Source organism: Ostrinia nubilalis, chromosome 4 (genome assembly GCF_963855985.1).
Source record: "Ostrinia nubilalis chromosome 4, ilOstNubi1.1, whole genome shotgun sequence".
Lineage (NCBI taxonomy): Eukaryota > Metazoa > Arthropoda > Insecta > Lepidoptera > Crambidae > Ostrinia > Ostrinia nubilalis.
This window is the reverse complement of record NC_087091.1, coordinates 16,102,287-16,125,947: the sequence shown is the minus strand read 5'-3', so window position 1 is coordinate 16,125,947 and position 23,661 is coordinate 16,102,287. Positions and strand designations below refer to the sequence as shown.

Genomic DNA, 23,661 nt, shown 5'->3' with positions numbered 1-23,661 from the left:
AAAATATTTAAAAAGGTTTGTTTGGCTGCTAAATCAAATCATCTTCGAAACATGATTTTAAATTCTAATAATAAAGCTAAGGCTACGTGGAACATAATAAATAAACAAACATGTAAAAATAAATCGAAGGATAACACTTTTTCACTGAAAATCGGAAACGAAATTATAAATTCCGATACAGAAGTTGCAACCACATTTGAGACATTCTTCTCCAATATTGCGTCTGAAACAACTAAAGAACTGAATTCATCACCAGTTCTTGCAGAGTCTCTTTTAAAATCTAATGTCACCGAGTGCCAGTGTCTGCTCCAGTTCAGGCATATAGATTGTAATACAATAATTAAAACCTTTAGAGAATTAAATATGAAAAAAACTGAGGATCTTTGGGGAATCTCCGTCAGTATAATTGGAACAATTATTGACACCATAGCTCCTCACCTTGCATTCATTTTTAATACATGTATTGATCAAGGTTGCTTTCCTAGCTTAATGAAGTTAAGTAAAATAATTCCATTGTTCAAGGCTGGTGACAAATGTGACCCCTCTAATTTTCGACCGATTTCTATTCTACCAGTACTTAGCAAAATTTTCGAGAAAATTATTTTCCACCAACTTCTATCTCACTTCATTTTTAACAAATTATTACACAATAAGCAATTTGGTTTTACGAAAGGTAGAAGCACTACTGACGCTGGGGTAGCACTATTGAAACACGTCTTTGATGCTTGGGAGAGTAAAAAGGACGCTGTTGGTATTTTCTGTGATCTTTCAAAAGCGTTTGATTGTGTAGACCACCAAACCTTACTAAACAAATTGCGACATTATGGTGTTTCGAATAAGTCACTTGATCTGCTGAACTCGTATCTCACAGGCAGAAAACAAAAAGTTTGTATTAACGGAACTGAGTCTTCTGGAGCACCTCTTACTATGGGTGTGCCGCAGGGATCAATATTGGGACCTTTGCTATTTCTTATTTACATTAATGACCTTCCTTACTTTGTAAAAGATCTGTGTGATATTGTGTTATTTGCTGATGACACATCTCTCATTTTCAAAGTTGATAGAGGTAAAGTAAATTTTGACGATATTAATAACACACTCTCACAGGTTCTACATTGGTTCACTGTTAACAACTTATTGTTAAATGCAAACAAAACTAAGTGCATTAAATTTACCTTACCTAATGTGAGGCAGGTTTCCACGCAATTAATGGTGAAGAATGAACCATTAAATAGCATAAATTCCACAACATTCCTGGGAATCACTTTAGATGCTAAACTTCAATGGGGTCCTCATATTGAAACTTTGTCAAAAAGGCTCAGTTCGGCTGCTTTTGCAGTGAGAAAGATAAGGCAATTAACTGACATTGAAACGGCAAGGCTAGTATATTTTAGCTATTTTCATAGTATAATGTCATACGGCATATTGTTGTGGGGCTCAGCCGCGGACATTGAAACTGTGTTTGTTCTGCAGAAGAGAGCAGTGCGGGCCATTTATAACCTTGGACCCCGATTTTCCTTGAAAGATTTTTTTAAGGAAATAAACATACTGACAGTAGCTTCACAGTTCATTTATGAAAACCTTTTATATGTCCGCAAAAATATAGAGCAATTCACGAAAAAGAGCGATTTGCATAACTTTAATACAAGAAACAAAAATAAACTTGCCGTTCCAAATTTCAGATTGCATAAGATTGGTAATTCATTTATGGGAAAATGTATTAAATTCTTTAATAAATTACCACAAACTGTTGTAGAACTACCCATTCATAAATTCAAAGCACATATTAAAAGTACCTTAATGAAAAAGGGCTACTATAAAGTCGATGATTATTTAAAAGATAAAAATGTTTGGGATACGTTACTGCCTAGCTCGCATAAATATTTATAACTTTGTACATTTTAAAGCATGTAAACCTTTGAAAAAGAGGCTGACAATAGTGACTGAGTTTCTTGCGCTGCTTCTTCTCAGCACTGGCCCATTTATTGTCCTGAAGCAGTGGTAGGGTTAATACTGGGACGTGTAAAAGTGCTTTTTTTAAGCCTATTTACAGAAATAAATGAGTTTTAATGAGTTTTTTTTAATGATTTGGATGACCATGCAATATTATGATGACATGGAGCTGATCTGATGATGGAGCTGGAAGGTGGCCATAGGAACTCTATAATAAAACGACTTAAATCCATCGAGTTTGGGCTCGTTCGTTTTGTATTGATGAGTACTTTAATTCTATATAGTAATCAGGGTCTAATGATGGAGCTGGAAGGTAATTCGCAATAAAACGACACAATCGCATCAAGTTTGGGTTTGGTTCAATTTTAATTTCTGTGATGGGTCTGGGTGTTAATATGTATAATAAGTTTGTATTTACAAAAAAAATGTATTTAAGTATGTTTATATCCGTTTTCTAGTGAGCGGACACTGTGAATGTACGTCACGCGGGGTCACATGACCGTCGGCGGGACTCAATATTTAAGCGAACTTTGAATGCCTATAAAATCATAACTACTGGGTATTTTTGAATGAAATAAAAACTAATGTATTTGTAAATGTAAAAGCCTAACTGTAACAAAGGTTTCAAGTGATTTTGCATACCTAGTAACATTCTCAATTGTACATAATATAATTACTTTAATATTTAAGTCCGTTACTCGAACTAACAAGTTAAGCTGTCTAAATATAATTTCCAGGAACATTTTCCTTTGCCTGGCAGCATGCATAAAGCCGACTGAAACTATACACTAATTAGGTTCTATTTCCATCGGAAACGCAGGTGAATGAGTTAATAATTTCCAAGTAATATTCGTCATGGAGTATCATAGAGACTTCTCTGAATCGACTGAAAGTGATTTCACACAGCGGCTCAGCGCTGCCACTCTTCTGCTCTATTGACTTTGAGTGCCAAAGGAACATGCTATGTACTGTAAACATTGGACGCAGTAAGTTCTTAATATTCATTTGCTTGATTTTATTTGACAATAAAAATCACACTGTCAATCTTTCGCTCCAACACGCACTGCTCTTTTATGCTGTTTTGTCCATTATTGTTATCACTTTAAACACTTCGAAAAAAGCTACATTCTTCAAATTTTTCTGAGTCGAGATCGCATCGTATTAGGTAAATTAAACCGCTTCAACAAGATAGAGCATGTAAAAAAGCTACCTGAAGTACGAAATATTCGTCAATCAAGCTTTAAGCATGGTCTTAGACCACAGCAAGCTTACAATGATAACGCTCAATAAAAGGCGAATAATATAAGGTAGAAAACTACATTAAGAACGAAAGCGTCAGAGACGTGTTGTACTCGTACCTATGCCCTTTAGAATATTACTACTGCTAGGAAAGCAGGCTCCAATACTTCCAATCCCGGAAACGAACTATAAAACGCGACGTTTCCTGTTATGCAAACCATTTCACATTCCTAGGGCTTTGACTCTATAGAGCCTTCGCACTTCAAAGTACTGCCTGTGAAGACTAATACTCATAAATGATTTAAATTGAGAAGCTTATGTTGTCTTATAGTCCAGTCATTTAAGCTTAAATTAGGTAAGAATCTCGGAATTAGAGATACCCAGCTGTAAGTCTGTAAATACTTGTATATTGACACCCTAAAAGTTGTCTCAAAACCTACATATGGTAGGGTGTAAGCAACTATTAAATTTTAAGGTCAAAGGTCACAAAAATCGGTTTTTTGCGCTTTTTTTGGAAATATCTCATTTCCTATGGGTTTTTTGCTATTTGTATTTATTATCAATTTTGTAGAATACTAAATTCTCTACAAATTTTGGTTAAAAAAATTTTTTATACGGTGAACCGTTTTCCAAATAGAGGGCGGAGAGCGCGCGGTCACTGCATCACTTCAGGTCAACTTAAGCGGTTTAGGTTTTTCATACAAAAGAATTTTCCCGCTAATTCCCGTGGGAATTTCGGTAATTACTTGTTGTAAATAAGCTTTAAGTTTACTAAGGTACCTACATGCCAAATTTCAAGCGTCTAACTTCCGTTAAGCGTTTAGATTTTTCATACAAAAGGATTTTCCCGCTAATTCCTGTAGTTTCGTTAAAATCCGTCGAGTAGTTTTTATTTCTATAAGGAACATACAGACGGACAGACAGACAGACAAAAATTTTACTGATTGCATTTTTGGCATCAGTATCGATCACTAATCACCCCCTGATAGTTATTTTGAAAATATATTTCATGTATAGAATTCTGTCCGTCTGTATGTTCCTTATAGAAACAAAAACTACTCGACGGATTTTAACGAAACTTGGTACAATTATTCTTCATACACCTGGGCAGGTTATAGTATACTTAGGAATTCCCACGGGAACAGGAATTAGCGGGAAAATCCTTTTGTATGAAAAATCTAAACGCTTAACGGAAGTTAGACGCTTGAAATTTGGCATGTAGGTACCTTAGTAAACTCAAAGCTTAGTTACAACAAGGAATTCCCGAAATTCCCACAGGAATTAGCGGGAAAATCCTTTTGTATGAAAAATCTAAACCGCTTAAGTAGACCTGAAGTGATGCAGTGACCGCGCGCTCTCCGCCCTCTATCTCGAAAACGGTTCACCGTATAAAAAAAGTTTTTAAACAAAATTTGTAGAGAATTTAGTACCTATTCTACAATATTGATAATATAGCCTGACCAGGAACATAAAAACCCTGGCATAGAGGCGCTTCAATTGCATTTGATAGTGCAACACTGAGTACAGTCGTACATGTGTTAAATTAATAGGCTAAATTTATGTATCAGGATTCAGGATTACGGGCTAATTTGATATTTTCATAAATGAACGAAAAATATTATTAAAGGTAACCTGGTTTAAATAAATTAAATGAAACCATCAATCGAGCTAGTAGGATTTATTTTATTATTCATCAATAATCAAATTCAGAACTTGAATATTCAACTGCAATGTCTGCTCATGAACGCTTCAAACTCGGTACTTCTTTCCCAATTCCATAAAATTCAAAACTTAGAAAGTAACAAAAAACTTTAAAATTGGTAGTTGAAACAGACTACAGCTAATTTTCATAGTGGACTGTACTATACGATAAACATGTCAGTCAATTTGACAACCTTTGTCGGAAACATTATTCAATGAAAATATTGTCCGAACCCTTAGTATTTCTCTTCGACAAATACATTAACACACCGTGAACCACTTTTCTTTCACGACTATAAAAATATTTTAGCAATTTAATTCACAAAATCAATTGCACACATTTAAAATAAAGTTTGTTTACACTTTGACAACAATAGACTGACATGCAAGGTGACATGACAATGAAGTTTTCAGTTACTGTTGCCATTAAAAGAAATTAGTACCATTAGTTTTCCGCAACATGGCGAGGGTTTTTATGTTCCTGGTCAGGCTATAAATACAAATAGCAAAAAACCCACAGGAAATGAGATATTTCTAAAAAAAAGCGCAAAAAACCGATTTTTGTGACCGTTGACCTTGAAATTTAATAGTTGCTTACACCCTACCATATGTAGGTTTTGAGACAACTTTTAGGGTGTCAATATACCTACACGTATTTACAGACTTACAGCTGGGTATCTCGAATTCCGAGGTGAACTTACTATAATGACTGGACTATTATACAAATTCCAGTATATCCTTGTACCGGGCAGAAATAATACTGAATTTAATACATCAAGTCCTTAATACTCGCTTATTTATACGTTTGTTTTGATCTTCCAGTTTTTCTTAGTATTGTAATAAGATACATGAAATACTTATTTACGATAAATGTATCTATTTATTATTTTTCTAGAGCTCACCAACATTTAAACATGTTTAGGTGGTCACTCAACGTACAAATTTATTTGAGAATATGGCTAGATTTTAATTCATTAGATTACTCCCAAGGATACCCTGCAGTACGTGAAAATTGACTGATAGACAGATGGGGAATCTTCTTGTAACCACTAATAACCAGGATCTACAAGGAAATGAGATGGTATGACGTTTTTAGGATGCTCTTGGCCTGTATCTCACGTGATGGAATGTGATGATCAGGCTGAAGGTGGAAGCCAGCTTCACCCGGAATCAACCACCAACCACGGAGGAACTGGCTATCTTACCTCTAACTGCCGGAACTCAACAGTCAACAATGCTATTAACATTGTTGTTATAGCCACAAACTTAGATATGATGGTGGTAGCTAGCCCGGCGGACTTAGGACTAGCCGTACCACCAACCAAACTGAACAGAAAACTGTCCTAATGGGATTCGAACCCGGGACCTCTGCGTCTCAATCAGAATAGAATAGAATAGAATAGAATAGAAAGATGTTTATTTCCCTGGTTTATATGTTACATTATAGATCCACAGGCCAGTAGTGTGTTCGACCTATGGGTGTGTCAGCTACTTACAGTCTACTTATGTTTGTCTGAAAGATCTGTATAAGTGTCGTGTAATGCGTGCTTTGTGCTTATTAGTGTGTAGTTACAAAATAAATTTATATAATTTTATAATGTTGTTTCGTATTGTATCTATGACTATAATCTATGGGGACGAGGAGCGGTTGCTCGCTTACTGAGCAGCCGACTCCTATCTTTTTTTGGTACATAACTTATTTCGCCTAGTCTAGTGTTAGTCAGGAGAGGATTGTGTTGTCCGTATCTGAAATAGGCGTCTCCCGGGGTCTCTAAATCCTCGATGTGCATTTCGTCAAGTCGGCGCAGCATGTCCTCATTCAAATCTTGTGCACGAAGGTGCCATGGATCCCAGTCTAGCATATCCCAGAGAATTGCGGTCTCTAGACGTCTTGGGAACTGTCCAGCTGTCTTGAGGGCCAATCGATATTGGCGTTCAATTTTCAACAAATTGCTCTTACTGTAGCGTGAGAGCAGTTGTACCACGCCGTAGTCCAGTATAGGAAGTAGGCAGGCCTGAATGACGGCAAGTTTCACCGTCAGATCCGTCTTGGAGTGCCAACCTATTATAGGGGCCAGCGCACTGCGTGTTCGTCGCGCCTTCTGGACGACGTAATCCGTCTGTTTGCCCATGGTCATGGTCTTGTCTAGGTGTACGCCCAAATATTTTATACTGTTTTTGTATTCGATTACCTCGCCTCTGATTCGTATGGTTTTGCGGTAGTTTCTTTTGTGAGTGAACATGGCACACTCCGTTTTGTCTACGTTACACTTTAGCCCCCAGCGGTGGTAGAAGTTGATGACGGTGTCTGCGGCCCACCCCGCACGTGTCGTCGCGCAGTTTGGGTCGGGAGATCTGTTGATGATGCACAGGTCGTCAGCGTATTGTGAGAGCTTGAGTCCGCGGATGTGGTCTCGTTTGTCCCAAATGTCATGTACATATAGGTTGAAAATGACCGGCCCCAGTATAGAGCCCTGGGGAACTCCATGCGGCACCGGTTTCTCTTTGCCGTTCGTGGTTCTGAAACGACCGTAGGTTTTTCGACCGCTGAGGTAATTCTCGATTACTTTTATGATGTTATTCGAGACGTCGGCTATTTGAAGCTTCTTCGTTAGACCTTCGTGGTTAATAGAGTCGAAAGCCTTCGAGAGATCTGTCGATACCATAGCCACGCTCTCTTTTGCTTCCAACGCATCCGTTATGAACTTGCCAGTGCGAAGAATCTGAGTGCCTGTACCTCTATGCTTGGTAAAACCGTGTTGGAATGGTGGTTGGAGTCTGTCGGTTGTCTGTCGTAAGCGTGACAGAAGAAGGCGCTCATACAATTTACCCATGATGTTTAGTAGGGTAATTGGTCGGTATGATTTGGCGTCCCGATGATTCTTGCCTGCTTTATGAAGGAAGATGCACTCTCCGATTTTCCACCTGTTCGGATAATAACCTGACATCAATAGGTATTCGGCTATTACTTTGTACTTGATGAGAAAGGGGTTTCCTCCTAGTTTAAGGGCATCCGCTTTGATTTTGTCCGGGCCTGGTGCCTTCTTGTTTTTAAAACGTCTCAGCATACATTTGATTTCCTCTATGGTTGTAGGGTCAAGAGGCTGAAATGGTGTAGTCTTTTCTGTACCCCTGTCTTCGTTGTTTAACTCAGCTTCCGTGACGATTGCTGCGTCGACCAAGGCGTTGATGGTTTCTTCTTCGCTGTTGCAACCCTCAATGTGGGGAAGTCTCTGTACTGGGGCCTTTAGGTTACGTTGCATTCGCCACATCTGGGTCCTGTTATCGCGTGGATCGTTTATTAGCCGTGTCCATTTATCGTTGCTGTATTCCGCTAATGCCTGTTGAACCAGACGTTTCAGACGATTGTAGTTTCTTCTTTGTTCTGTTATAACGTCCTGGTTAAATCGCAGTCGCCACGCTTTTCTTTTTGCTTTATTTCTTTCGTTGATCAATTTATTGATATTTTCTGGGAGTAATAAAAATTGATCTGTCCGAACTTAAAGAAAAAAAAGAGTCAATAATTTTACGTAATTCAAAAAATGGATACTCGTCAGCATTGACCCCTTTCCAGGTGAATCAATAGCATATGAACACGATGAGTCATAGGACATTGTGCCGTCTCATGGTAGGTTATAAAATAGTCGGCAAATAGAGAACACATGTTTCCTATACAATACGATTTTATAAACAGAAAAATTACTCACTCATTACGTGTGTAACCCTATACTCTGGTGTTAAGGTAAGAGAGATAGCGGGCGACTGGTAGTTGAAGGCTTTGACCGGATTCCAATAGTTCTTTCTAATAAGGCGATCTACAGAGCACCAGGGTTTTTTTTTTGAGGGTATGCCTCATCCTTCTGATGAGGGGAGGTATGCAATTACATGCGTTTTTCCCAAAAAAAGGAGAGATAGCGGTAGGTAGTAGTAAAGTGGCAATAGTTATCACCACTATCTGCGGCAAGCTCTGCCACATTATTTTTAAACAGCCAATGTTCAGAAATTCATATCCCTCAAGGAATTCAAGGTACAAGTGTGTGCCTGCACACTTCTGGAGAAGCTATACCTACCTAATTAATTCTACTTATGTATCTAGGGAAAATTGAAAACCTCTCTGGGTCCGTGTGACTGCGTAATGACAAAACACCCCATGATAAAAGTTCCCTTACAAATAAGCACACCATAATATTGAGCACCCTTCTGGCTTACATCCTTCTAAGTACTCGTACCTTCATTTTTAAGTCTTGACCTTTTATTGTGAGTAAATATATTTCCTGTAACAAATCCTGATTTTTAATGTATCTTTAAAATGTAGGTAAGCATATCCTATATTTTGGTATGTAAGCAGTTCATAGTTAGTCGCTTGCGCCGGCGCTCCCAATTACGTGAATGCCCTATATGGTGTTCAAGGCTATTGCGTAAGCAATATTTCGAGGAGTGATCCGATGACCGCTGATGATACCAGCGACCAGCGACAACCAAGCCGCGTTGTGTCAACAGCACGCGTGAATGTAAACATTGCGGTGCCAAAAGGAAGTTTAAGCAAAGCTGTTTGAGTGGAAATTGTCGCATCCGTTAGCACATACTTATGTAGTTATGCACATTATTATTACCAACTTAACTAGAAATGTTTATTTTGGTTTAATGCTCTTATTTTTCGAGTAGGTATACCTAGGGCTGATTTTTCAATCTTCGGGTAACTTTTAACTGAAGAATAAGTTTGGCACATTGACAGTTTCAGTATGGGAAATAATACTATGTCAAACAAAATGACTAGGCTAATATTCAGTTAAAAGATATCAGACGATTGAAAAATCAGCCCTTAACAATAACATACGATTTTAGTAATTCAGTGGGCACTTAAGTAATCGCCAGGTAAATAACTTGTATATTTGACCAAACTTTTTATGAGATGTGTTTTAAATATGGTCACGTTTGACAATGATGATCAACGCGTTAAAAAAAGTATTACACTTTCGTTTGTTTTTCCATAACTTACAGCGCCACCGTTATTGCGACGAGTAACACGGTAAACAGACGCCTTTAGCTGTAGTAAATATTTCAGCTACTCCCCGATAGAGGTCGCTTGGAACATGGCGTTTTAGTAATTGTAGAAAACTGCAATAGATGGCAGCACTGGTTTGAAATCTTGTATGATTCATTATTGTTACGAGTATTTAATTTGATTTATAGTTTGTTTATTATTTATTATAAATTATAATGGTTCCTTTATCATTATTTACTGCAGTCAATTATTATTACTACCCAATTAGACTTAAATAATGAGACTTGAGAAATTTTGATACAAAAAATTCGGCAAACAAATTGGTACAATGTTATTGACCCCGCAGGGCAGTGAGAACCCTAATAAGGGCGACCATTTAACAGGCAATTCTACCCAAGGGTGTTGCAATTTGTCGTCTCGATAGCCCAGAACACATTTTAGCTCTGTTTGCATGACACTAAACAATCCACACCCTAAGGGCTGACAATAACCACCCACCCACGTCCATTTTACTCTGAACTCCGCCACCACCTCGTGTCAATACCGCTCCCAGACTGTAAATAACTTTCTATGGGCATTCACGGCTCATGATAAGCTGGTGGAGAAAAACCTCGTGTACCCATTGGAAGGTGACCACGATCACGTCACCTTCACAATTGAATCGTAACCGTAAAACGTAGGCTAGTATCACGTCGTCCCCCTACCTGGAAACTACCCTCGTTTCACTCCTACTTAGTTTCCATCGTGGGCCCAAAATACGTCGCTTCAAAATGGGCTGACTGCCGAGATGAACTGGAGGATTCGACGCTTTCTGAATGTCATAAGAAACCTTTTGATAGTCCGATTCATTGTTAGAAAACACAGAAAAATTCACAAAATGAGGCGAAGAAGAGAATCAATGGCGTCAGTGTACAAGAAGACCACCAAATTTTTGTCGAAAAAGATGCCGAATACTCGAAAGTATCGATTACTAACAAAAGTGATGGATGAATATGATCGAACTTCGAGTCTGAAAGAAAATAAATGTGAAATCCCAACTGATGACGAAATAGATGATTTTGGGGAAAGAGATCTTGACTATTATTTGGGAGTTCGAAAAAAAGAGACGTACTGGAGAGATCCAATTGGAAAAGAGCAGATAAGAAAGGACTTCCTCGTGAATCACTGTGGGATATCTGAGGATGACTACGATGCAAACTACAAAACTTTGAATAGTCAAAAGATTTCCTACGCCATTCCGCCAAAGCTTAAGCAAGTGCCATTCAAGATTCATAGGAAAACAACAAAAAAAGGCAGCCACAGAGAGCGCGAGTCCTGGCGTGAGAAGACTGGACTATTTAAAATATTTCGAAGAGACAGTGAATACTCCACGTCAGATAGTTATAGCGAATACGATTCCAATGAAGACGATAAGATTTCTGAGGACGTCAGGGAAAATGACGATGAGGAAAATGACGACAGGGGTGTGGCGGAGAATTTTAATTATATGAGCATTTACGATAGCTTAGACAACATGTTGACTTTGGAGGTCTGGTGCTTTAATTTTTATTGAACAAGTTCTCAATTTACACGATCTAATAAGTATTTCCTTGTTACAGGGTGTGCGGATCAAAGAAGTCTCCGAAGGAAGACCTTGCGACAACTGCCCAGAATTGTGTCCGGGGTTCATTCCACATGCTTGGAGGTAAGATAAGTTTGATGGATTAATTTGAAACTGCGGATTATTTATCGCTTAGGAAGTAATTACCGAGCCTTGGAATCGGTGACCTAGACAAGTGAATTGCAGAATCATAATAACACTGTAACATAACTATTTTTCATATCAAACTTACGGTTTTATCAGTTAACAATACATAGGCAAGCTACGTAATCTTTATAGTTTTTCATTCGATAAGAATCTCGTTAAAATAAATTACACACATTAGTCCATAAATCAATACGACTTGATGCTTTGTGCCATTACCAAAATTAATTGTTAAACAAATATTTACTCATAATCAGTGAGCTCGCTTCTTATCAGTCGAGTTGAAATGTTGGGTCACACTATCGCTCTTTCATTCAATTCTTAAACATTGTCAAGTTTGTACGTGATTAAAGTTTATTGCAAGGATAATCGGACAGCCTTGCTCTCTGGCGTAAGGTCATCGCCGCAAGCGCCTGTCAGGCAAACATTAAAACATTCGCGACTCGCTGTCTCACTGTCACCCGATCATTCCGAGCGCTCGGTTGTGCGGCCAATTACGTGACCAATATGTGTTTATCTCTGAAACAATTGGAGTGGGCGGAGATCTACCGAAAAGTGGTTCGACCTGAACCTGAACCGGTGGTGAAAGAGAGAAAAATACAGAAATTTCCATCCCGGGAAAGAAACTTTGCTGTTAGAAGGAGACGGAACAACAACAATAACAATGTCTGGTCTCACGCCAACTGCCCGAGCTGTGCCAAGATCGCACAGCAGGAAAGCAACGGCTGATAAAGTGTGTGTTCTCGAAAGTGTTTGAACCTGAACAGTGACTTCGAACATGTGAAAGAAATTGACTCGCATTATCCCCTAGCTAGGTAGTTTAGTTTCTACGGACTTGACCAATTATGTATTTATGGAGAGCCATTTATCGTGTGTTTATCAACATTCATGCTATCGTTTGACGTCAAACACGGATCTTGTTGAATTTTAAATTCGAAGACTACATTGATATTATTACCATTTCTTTAGTATATTTCAAAACTAAGTTGTTATTCTTGTTATTTCAATTCATTGTCTCAGTTCTCGGTATGTAGCTACTAAGTCTACTAACTGATGTATTTGAACGAGCAAAAACTAAGCAATATTAATGAACACAAATTGAAACCTTGTTTGCTCCGCACGGTCAATGAGTTAGCGCTATAAAAGGCAATAATGCTAAATATAGATGAAATACATTGTTGTGATATTATGTAATAATAAAAGTTATAGATTTTTATTGTATACTCGAATAAATGTTATCAAAGTGTTCCAATTTTATTTTTGTTATCTTCGCCAGTCGCAAAACAGCATTCGACTGAAATATCGATGACACATATTGCTTGTAGGTATACATTATGTTTGATATATTGATCTGTACATTCTGCAGGTGCAGTGCAATTTGATTAAACTATAACCAGACGTAAGACTAGTAAAACCAGATGTATAAGTTTTTATAAACATTGTAGGTACTCAATAGATAGTTAAACTACTCGTATATTTGCGGATATGATGGATTTTTCACTACTTTTAAAAGTCACTAAGTTCTACACCTTATCGAAAGTAAAAATGCGATACCTAATAATTATCACTACTTATTGTTATTAGTATCGTCGTGAAACTCGAATGAATCGAAGTGTGAAATACAATCACCTAATCGTGTCGTCATGAACTCGATGTCACGTTTCTGATATAAAATGAAGTCAATAACAAACAGTATATTTTTAGAAATTCCGAAAGAGACGTGTAGATCATTTTGATTACTAAGGGTACCTTGGTACTATTACTTATTCTGTGCTAAGGGCTGATATCTTTTATCTGAAGAATAAACTTGTTAATTTGACATAATAATATTTCCCATACTGAAACTGCCAATGTGCCAAAATTATCCTTCAGTTAAAAGTTATCTGACGATTGAAAAATCAGCCCTAAGTAAATTTGCTGACGTTATTATGACCCAAAGTAATTACCTCAATGACCATCTACAATGGTAGGCCCAGTTGATTGAAACAACGTAAGCCGTTTAATCATAGATAAGTCTTCGCTAGAAATATGCAAGATATGATAACTAGGACCGAATCTAATGTAAATAAAAATATTCAGTCCTCAAAAACGATCTTATCTAACATCAATTAAATTATAAATATTTAATAAACAGGATCGAAAGTTAACAATTTTTTTTTAATTTAATTTTCCGCTCGAAAACAAATTGTTATTAAAAAAGTTGCTTTTGCAGAAATAAGGAATAATAAACATTATTTATTTTTACGCCAAACAATGCAGCGATATGGATGACTAACAAGATGACCCAACGCTTTGCAGTTTGCACCCACAAAAGATGGACATTGGACACAAAGACATTGTCTGTCTACTTCACCAGTCATTAATCTTCTGTTTACACAAAATAAATAGCATTAGCAAATTAGGGTAATTAGATTTGACTGCCCAGTTTGCTCAGTTAGACAAACGACCAACTTGCCACCCATAAACCTGTTGTAGATAAGGGCCAATAAAATAAAGTTCCTGCTGACCCCTTACTAAACGTTCTAGAGCAATCGTATAGTCACAAAATGTATAGATCTGTAGATAGATTCGTACTACCTAAATGTATAACAGACAATATTATAAATAGGTAGGTAGGTGGGTAGGTACCTACAATGGTTTTATTTCAGTACGAGAGTAAGTAGGTAGGTAATCGTATTGCATAATCTTCTGACATTACCTAGAAGAATCAAAATTGCTATAAGTTACTATAACAAACTATTATTTTTTTCTAACTAGAGGGCATTTGGAGGCATTGTGTCCTATAAAGTTGTTGGATCTAATAATAAAGCAACTTTATTTTTTGTTGTACGTTTCAACCTGTTTCAGCAATAAAACTAGTTTCTAGTTTTATAATAATCTGTTATATACTTAAACTTTGTATAATACATTATAATATTTGTATGCTTATGGCGCTTGATAAATTATTGCTTATAAATAAACAATGTCAATGAACTCTGCTAACGCCATCTATCGGCAGGCGGAAAAACTTGGCAAAATATAACTAGAGACATCTGTCGTGATTTTGCTTCAAATTTAATAATGATAAACGTTGTGGGAGTCACCAAAACTCGTGCATAGATGTCGTCCCAATCAGTTTAAACTAACTTTCAATATTTGCAAAACTTATTTTCTTAATTTTAATCAATCTGTCTGCGTAAACCGCAAACTCTTTTTAAATTCCTTGATCATGGTATGTACATCAGTTTAGCCATCTGAAATAAACACTTCCTGGTTTCTATGGGAGGAAAGTTAAACTTCATTTTTGACCGGCAAAAAAAGCTTTCATTAAATTCTTTTGAGCAGGGGCCCAGTGTCGAACCCTGGTCTGCACCACATTTGGTCAGGCCTATCAACTTACGAATAGGTAGGTAAAATTATAGGTATTACAGATTCCCGAGTTATAATAAAAATATGTTTGTGAAGTCATGATAGCCGAACGGTTGAAGGACTGGCCGACTCGAGATCCGAGGAACGTGGGTTCGAATCCCACCGCTCGCTCGACTACTGTGGTAAGCCCACTCGTAGTAATAACACAAGCATATTATAAATGTAAGTAATGTTCCGCAGGTGTAGCCATAACATTACGAAAGATAAACCGTTTATTTTTGACACAAACTAAATGTCACGTTAATCTCCCTGATAAGATACGGTGTCCCGAAATTTTTGTGATACATTTTCTATTGAATATAAATCGCTGACACACACAATTCAAAAGACCTTTAATCCTAACTTATTGATAACTAGCGGCCACCCGCGACTTCGTACGCGTGGATCCCGTTTTACCCCCTTCATCTATCTTACGCGGTTTAGATTTTTTCCTACAAATGTTTTTTCCCGCTAACTCCCGTTCCCGTGGGAATTTTGCAATATCCTGTTGTAACTAAGCTTTAAGTTTACTAAGGCCTCAAGCGTCTAACTTAAGCGGTTTAGATTTTTCATACAAAAGGATTTTCCCGCTAATTCCCATTCCCGTGGGAATTCCTAAGTATACTATAACCTGGCCAGGAGTATGAAGAATAATTGTACCAAGTTTCGTTAAAATCCGTCGAGTAGTTTTTGTTTCTATACGGAACATACAGACAGACAGACAAAAATTTTACTGATTGCGTTTTTGGCATCAGTATCGATCACTAATCACCCCCTGATAGTTATTTTGAAAATATAGGATTTCATGTACAGAATTGACCTCTACATATTAAAATGTATTATTTAGTATAGATTAAATAAATGGCACGAAGGAAAGTAGGTAAGTGGTAGGTCCTTCGCGTTAAACCTATACGGTCAAAAATAATAAATTTTAGTATTACCTCATACAAATGTCAATTTAATCCAGCGTGATAGAATTAGGTCCTGAATTTCAAAATTAACACAGTGCGATGTTGTAACCTGGATTTTTTAAACACTAACTAGTGCTAGGTTGCCTAACCTAGTGCTAAATTATTCTTTTACTTTAACCACTTGCAGGTAGGTGAGGTAGGTACACCCATTTTTAAACTAGGTAGGCTAGCCTACCTAACTAGGTAGGTACCTACCTATCACGACAATGCGGGTTGGTGGTAGAATAAACAATTATTAATCTATTAGTAGGTATTTAGCCTACCTCACTGTTGTTATCACTGTTACTGTTACCACAGAATACATAAAATATGCTGTTACTTCGATAAGGTTAACTGTAGGGTCAATGACCTCCTGACAGCCTATAAAATAAAATCTGCAAGTCTACAGGACAGGAACATAGACAAAACAAGACTAGAAAACGTGAAAAGAATGTAGGCATTATTTATTTATTGTTTTGGTACCTATCTAGTATTAAGAATACAAACTAAACAGCTGATTCAAATACTCATTCAATTTTGCGACTTACGGCTTACAAGATAAGAACTTATGTGCTAAAGACCGCTTACGAGGAATATTTTATCGCGCATGTAGGTATGACATCATCGTCCCTTCCCCCTAGCTAACTAGATTACTTATCAAAGAAATCCTAACAACCAAAGTTTGTAGACATCCTCTGGCAGTCTTTCAGCCATAAAAACTAAAAAAATTCGTATAGACGTACAGAGTTCACGCACTATTGGTCGTTTCGCGCCATCCGTCGTCGGAATCCCTTGAACTTGAGTGCGAGCGAAACCGCGCGGAGGTAAACAAAACGCAAAACGTGCACTCGTTGACGCTCATTTGTCATTTGGAACGCAATCGCCGCTGGAGCGCTAGTGTCGTGCGCGCTCAGTTTCCGAACGAAGTTTAGTGCTCGCGAAAATAAAAACAAAACGTTCTCTTTTCAAAATTTCGAATTTTGAAAGTGTAGTGTGTGTTCGAAGTAGTGTTGGAGGCGTGTACAGTGTATGTTAATTAATGTAAATCGTGTGTTTGTGTATTTTTCTGTAAATATGTCATTGTTACTGCTCATGGAGGAAATGACGGCGAAATGACCGATAAGTAGCTGATACTGTAAACCAATGTTAGACAATAGATGATGTGATGAATAGGCTTGGTTATTTTTTTTTTTCAAAACAAAATAATTTAATTTTTTTATAAGTTAGGTACTATAAGTACGGTAGGCTGTAGGTAGCTACTTTTACTACTTTATCAATCATACTTGTCAATGGATGCTGTATTTTTTTGGGATGGACTGTCCCGCTGAATGGATGCTGTACTGTAATCTTTTATAGTGTTCAATGAATTATGTTTTTTATTTTGATGTTTATTAGGTACTAGTGGGTAATTATTTATTAATTTAATTGAAGAGGTTTCTTTTTTATTTTTTATTATTATTTATGTAAAAATCTGTAATCAAAAGCGATTAATGAAGAAATTTGTACTAGCAAAACAACAAAACTTACAAGATAATTTTAATTACGCTGCGATTACCGAGTTCATTTAACTTCATAGACAACCGCCAACAAAGAACCCGATTGGTCATAAATACGAATCAATTGAGCTAATTGATATTTACGGCTTTATTCTAACGACTTGTTGATCTTTAGAGATTAATCAGGGAAGATTCAGCAAAGCCGTCTTGTTTTGCGTAGTTTAAAGAACCCTATGTATTTTTTGGTGTTGTTTACACTCGAGTTATAATAGTTACTAAAACAAAAAAACACCAGAGAAAAAAGCAGGGTAAATATCGCAAGAAGAACATCATAAACGGCCAGTTACTTATGGATAGATAAAATCTTTGAGGAATTTGAACCAGCAGTCATTAGTTTCGCAGTCGGGAACTCTATCTAACAACCTACACTATCTAAGCAGTTAGAGTTGTGGTTAGAGCGACTAATAAGGTCGTTGATTTTGACCTTGCCAAGTAGGTACCGAACTCCGCGATTGTGAGGAAATTAGGTAATTATCCGAGTTGGTCCGTCAGTTCAGTGATCTCATTTTTTCGTATGTTTTTTTTAAGATTTTACTAGCTACTTACAAGCATGAATACTATTTATTTTAGGTACTTATTAATTTATCCCGAATCACCAGGAAAACTAAGGGCATGTGGTAAATAGGTAGGTTACAAGCACCTAAACAGTTATGTCGAATTATCAGTTTCCAGTTCCACTATCAAGTAGGTAGGTAGTATGAAGGACCCGTATGGTGTGAATGTGACTCATCCATGCTTTCGATGTTGACTCAAACCACAGCTCAAACTAAGTTTTTCGAGCAAATTCCCAGCGCATGAGACGGCTTCTTTCTGATTCGGGCATTATTATGACGTAGGTTTTACCTTATCAAAGCGACCATCTAGCGTAAATCCTTGGAACACTGTTTGCTCGATGATGTTATGTGTTTATTCGTCAAAGTTATGTGAGGTAGCAATTTTTTACCTATTTGATATTATCTTGAGTTTAGCATTTGCATTAAAGTAACGTAGGATGAGTTTACCAATAAATATTTTACCTAAATAGGTAGGTAGCAGCTACCAGCTTAAAATGTAAAAGAAACGGCTCACGCGGTGATCCCGAGTTCGATTGATGTGTGGTAGATTTTCAATATTCAATCAAATCGTTGAAATCTTTATTATAAAAGAGTCTATGTCAGCCCGCGGGGAAGTCCCTGATTCTTTAAGAAATCGTTACAAATCGTTCAATAAGATCAGAATTTCGACAGGACCGAATTAAGGGAGCAAAAGATGCGGCCTAATTATTATTGTTTGATGTAAATTGTTTCATAGCAACTAAAAAACACGGCCCTCCTCTGGTTAGTATTGAGTAGGATTAATAACGTCTAAACATTAAATATGATTGATCTAGGATTAATGAAGCTGTCAACTTCATAGACTTGTGTTATCTACATGACGCGACGGCTCCATCGTACGCAACTCCAAACATTTAAATAGTTCACTCTGAGGTTCACTCCAATGTTTGTTTGCTAATTGGCACTAAGCTTATCGTTGTTCTTCGGAGTAATTCATTTGTAAATAAATGCGTACCTACTTACCTACCTAAATCCTTTCCTGGGCATTCACTTTTTTCATAGGTAAGAAAAAAAAGAATTTCTCACAGGGCATAATATGTACATATTTGGATCCTACCCTAGTCATAGTCGGGATGTTTTTTTTTTTTTCATTTATAAATGTTAAATTTAATGATTTAATAAACAAAGAATTTGTTTCAGCAGTGCAGTGAGTGAGCAATTTATATTGATAAGTAACTTCATAACATATTGTTAATCTTTTAATTTTATCGATTGGTTAAATATGACGTTAAAAGAGTAAGTAGCAAAATTATATTGGACACGGCACGTCTCAATGAGCACATCTGCCTGAATTGTTTACATTCGCAAGAGTGGCGCGAAAAATATTTACATTCTCCAATCACGGCCCGAATAGCCGTTGCATTATGAAGATAATTATGTAGGTACATAATAACGTTATAAATAAATCATCGCTATTTCGGTTAGTGCACTAATAGTAATTATAATATTTTTTCTCTTCCTGATCATTAAAAATAAAAATGGTACTTACTTCATGATTGATAAGATACATACCTGCCCACTTTTGACACTTCCTTTTTTACTGTGATACCTACCTGTTAATTACCTAATTTACGTAATAATAACAAAACGAAGTAGGTATGTCAGTCTATACTTAGGTTTCCTAGTGAATTTTTAAAACGTATTATACCAAAATAAAATTCAGACAGCCTACCTATTAATTAGTTTAAAAAAAAGGAAATAAGTAGGTACTTACTTAATATACTTAAAAATGTAATGTACTTGTTTGGTGGAGTGTGAACTCATTCAAACAGGTTTACTTATTATGTTAATCAGGTAACTGTAACATCACTAGCGCTGGCGCCTATTGTCCTGTCAAGTCAGTGACAGCCGCAGCCCAAAGCTTATTGCTTTTTTTTTCTTTGACCTCTGTTTAGCGCCATGGCAAGATCGTGGCAAGAAGACATACAAAAAATGCCTAATTTTTTTTTATTATCTCTAAAAATAGGTCTACAGATGACACTCATACTGATTACTTACCTTTTTTTTTTCGTAAAGATTGGTTAATATTCCAGTAAAAGCATTTCCTCGTTCAAAAGTAACGTATGATGTTTGCGAATCTTTATCGCAGGTCAAGGCTGCCGCGCCCCCTAATGAAAATGATTTTATTACAGCATTTTACGACAATATCATTATGTTCTGTTATCATTACAGCAATAAAATTATTTGTAATGCCCTAACAAGATTGCAATTACTTAGATACAGATTTAGTGGTAAGATTATCGTAATACCTACCTAATTAATTAATTTAAGTTAATACCTTTATTTTCTTTTCCATTTTATTTTCTATTTTAAAGCTTCTGCATGATTGAATCAGCCATATAATTAATGTTTTAATTAATTTCGAATTAATTTTTAATTTCTGTAGGGTGTCCACGATTAAAGTTACTTGTGGACCTGACCGGAAAAATTGGCTTTAAATATACAGGGTGACTGGAACTGAACCCGCCATAGCTAATACGCGTACAGAAGAGGTCATTTGCTAATTATTGAACCTTACTTTCTATGACTAAAGTTTTATAGTTTAGGAGATATGTTAATTTTTATACTTTTTCAGATTTTTCCGAAATTTGATCTAAAAACTGCTTCAATTTTTTTTCTCGCGTCATTTCAACAGTTTTTTTTATTTGATATTAATATCGAATATGTCTTTATTCAAATAAAATAAATTTCTGATCCAATTAATGACTGAATAGCTAGTTACGAGCCGCCAAAGTCTAACAAAGGTACAAACCACGATAAAAAATTCTACTTCGAATTCGATTGAAACAAAAATTAATGGTGATAATGGATTGCCAATAATCTTAAAAATATCTCTAGCTTCTCTTCTTTCCAATGATATATCACACGATGTAAGTAGATATTGAAATTTGTCAAAAATTCAAAGTTTATGGAAGAAAATGGAGTAATAATACAAAAATTATCCATACAAAGTTGATTTAGAATTTTTTTTTTAAACTCTTTTCTTCATAATGTGATTATTTTTAAATTCATTTTTCAAAAAACACATAAAAAAAAATAGTTATGAAAAGGAGTATAGCAGAAAATATGAGATGTTTGAAGAAACTTTGTATGGATAATTTTCGTATTATTACTCCATTTTCTTCCATAAACTTTGAATTTTTAATAAATTTCAATATCTATTACTACGTGTGATATATCATTGGAAAGGAGAGAAGGTAGAGATATTTTTAAGATCATTAGCAATCCATTATCACCATTAGTTGTTTTTAAATCGAATTCGAACTTGAATTTTTTATCGTGGTTTGTACTTTTGTTGATATTTGGCGGCTCGTAACTAGTTATTGAATCATTATCTAGATCTGAAATTTATTTTATTTGACTAAAGGTTTATTCGATATTAGTATCAAATAAAAAAATCGGTTAAATTCATACGAGAAAAAAAAAATTAAGCAGTTTTTAGGTCAAATTTCGGAAAAATCTGAAAAATGTATAAAATTTGACATATCTCCTAAACTATAAAACTTTAGCCATAGAAAGTAAGGTTCAATAATTAGCAAATAACCTCCTCTATACGCGTATTAGCTATGGCGGGTTCAGTTCCAGTCACCCTGTATTATTATTCAAAAATTGTTACGTGAAACTTTTCACTGTCAAGTTTAGTTATCGTTATAATTAACGAAAGTATTTTTTTGTAAGCAAATTGACCCATTTGTTTTACTATTAACTAAATTTACGACTAAAAAAGCTTCACTGAACAATTGTAATTTTCATCTGATGTTAACCATACGGTGTCGATAATTTTAATATCATATTTATTTGATTTTCGAGAGATATCGAAATAAATCAGAGCATAGTCAAGGAGAAAGAGTTTAGAAAAGTAAACTAGTATATACTTAAACCAAAGTCTAGTCTAAAATTGGTTTAGAATAATAATTGCAGATGATGAGAAACAGCTGTTATTAAATATTTTTTATACTTACATAAGTATATGATTTTTTAACAAAGGTTCGTTTTAAAGTAATTTATGTATATTTATACATTTATTCTACGCATCAACAATTTCAGTGTGCGGCCAATGCTAAGTAACTGTCGCCTGTCTAGATTCATTTACTTGCAGCTACGACCTTGGTCAAAGTAACAAACGCGTTTGTATTTCGTCAAATATGGTACCTACTGTCATAGTATACGAAAACTTATGAATTTCTTGATCATCTACAGAATTTACACTTTGAATTGTATATTATGCCTAGTAGTATGTTAGGTTTTTAAAAGCACATACCTACATAATTAAAATGGTTCTTATTCCTTGCCAAATTTCATTGGTTTCTTTTCTACTTAGAAAAGTGGATGCATATTATTTTTGAACTTAATTGTACAACTGACACGATGAGGTCATGTTTCAAACAACTTAGTAACTGCCTTAGGAGTTTAAATAGTACTTCTTCGATATTATCAGAAGCCTTCTCGTAGAGACCTATCGCCTGTGTTAATCGTCATAAATAATCTTTTAATCATTTTTTTAACCTATAAAAACGTAACGCAGCCTAATTAAATCTTTGAGGATTGAGTATTTAGCAGAACTGCTAGTGTTTGAAGAATCCGACCCGATTAACTAATAGATTAAGTAATTAAGGCGTAGGTTACACAAACGTGATTTGCGGTCACGCACCTATTTAACGTAGGTCTAGTTTCCCATAGTGAAACGATTCTGCTACTTTCTTCATTATCTTATTATGAATACATTGATATAATCTTTCAGTCTAATGGAAGTAATATTTTTGTAAGTATCTCTGCTTTTATCCAGTGAGAGTCGTTAAAAACTTAAAAAACAAAGCCTAAAAGGTAAAACATTGTGTGTAACTTTAGAATAATGAGAAATGACAGCGTTTTATGTCAGAATGACAAGAGATATGACTTCACAACAAAACGCCTACGTTTCTTCGGTCATTATGGTATAACTGTGTCACTTACCATGTCACTAGTCACTAGCTGGTACCTACTAACTAGTGGTATTGTTGGAAACCTTACATCATTTGCGATCGTCTTAGACTTGTCTTGACCTATATTACCCGTTTACATACGTTATCCGACAAACAAGCCTTAGAGAAAATACCGCTTTTTAGTCAGTCTTCAGAGCAGATAAAACGACGACGAATAAAACTAAAAAAATCACAAGGAAGGTAAAAAAGTTTTATACATAGTACTAGCGGCCGTCCGCGACTTTGTACGCGTGTATCCCGTATTCCCGTCTTACCCTCTTAGGGGCTGAATTTTTCAAAATCCCTTCTTAGTGAGCACCAACGTTCTAACTAAAAGGAATCCCCATACAAAATTTGAGTCTCCTAGTACTTGTAGTTTCTGTGATTTCGTGACGAGTGAGTCAGTAGTTTACTAGCTAACAAATCAAAAGAAATAATATAGCTAATTAGTTTTAAAGCTACTTAAATCACTTGCTAAATTCGTGCCAAAACTAATTAAGAGTTAATTATAGACCTTCATTAGACTATTAGTATCGCTATTCCAGGAACTGTTGTCTTTCAGAAAATGTTTG

At 35.9% G+C, this 23,661-nt stretch overlaps 1 protein-coding gene across 3 annotated transcripts in view; it reads left to right on the top strand.

The window, feature by feature from the left end:
* Nucleotides 1-23,661, top strand: part of LOC135071259 (four and a half LIM domains protein 2) — a 196,799-nt gene that overhangs the window by 67,828 nt on the left and 105,310 nt on the right. For 2 of the 3 annotated variants that reach the window (XM_063965042.1, XM_063965043.1), the window contains exon 1: nucleotides 16,844-17,006. Coding sequence is in view for 1 of the 3 variants with exons in the window: in XM_063965044.1 (XP_063821114.1) it covers nucleotides 11,497-11,582 (86 nt within the window). In the remaining 2 variants the exon portion in view is untranslated. Of the gene's footprint in view, nucleotides 1-11,496; nucleotides 11,583-16,843; nucleotides 17,007-23,661 lie in introns of those variants that run through there. The other variant, XM_063965044.1, reaches the window with a different exon arrangement.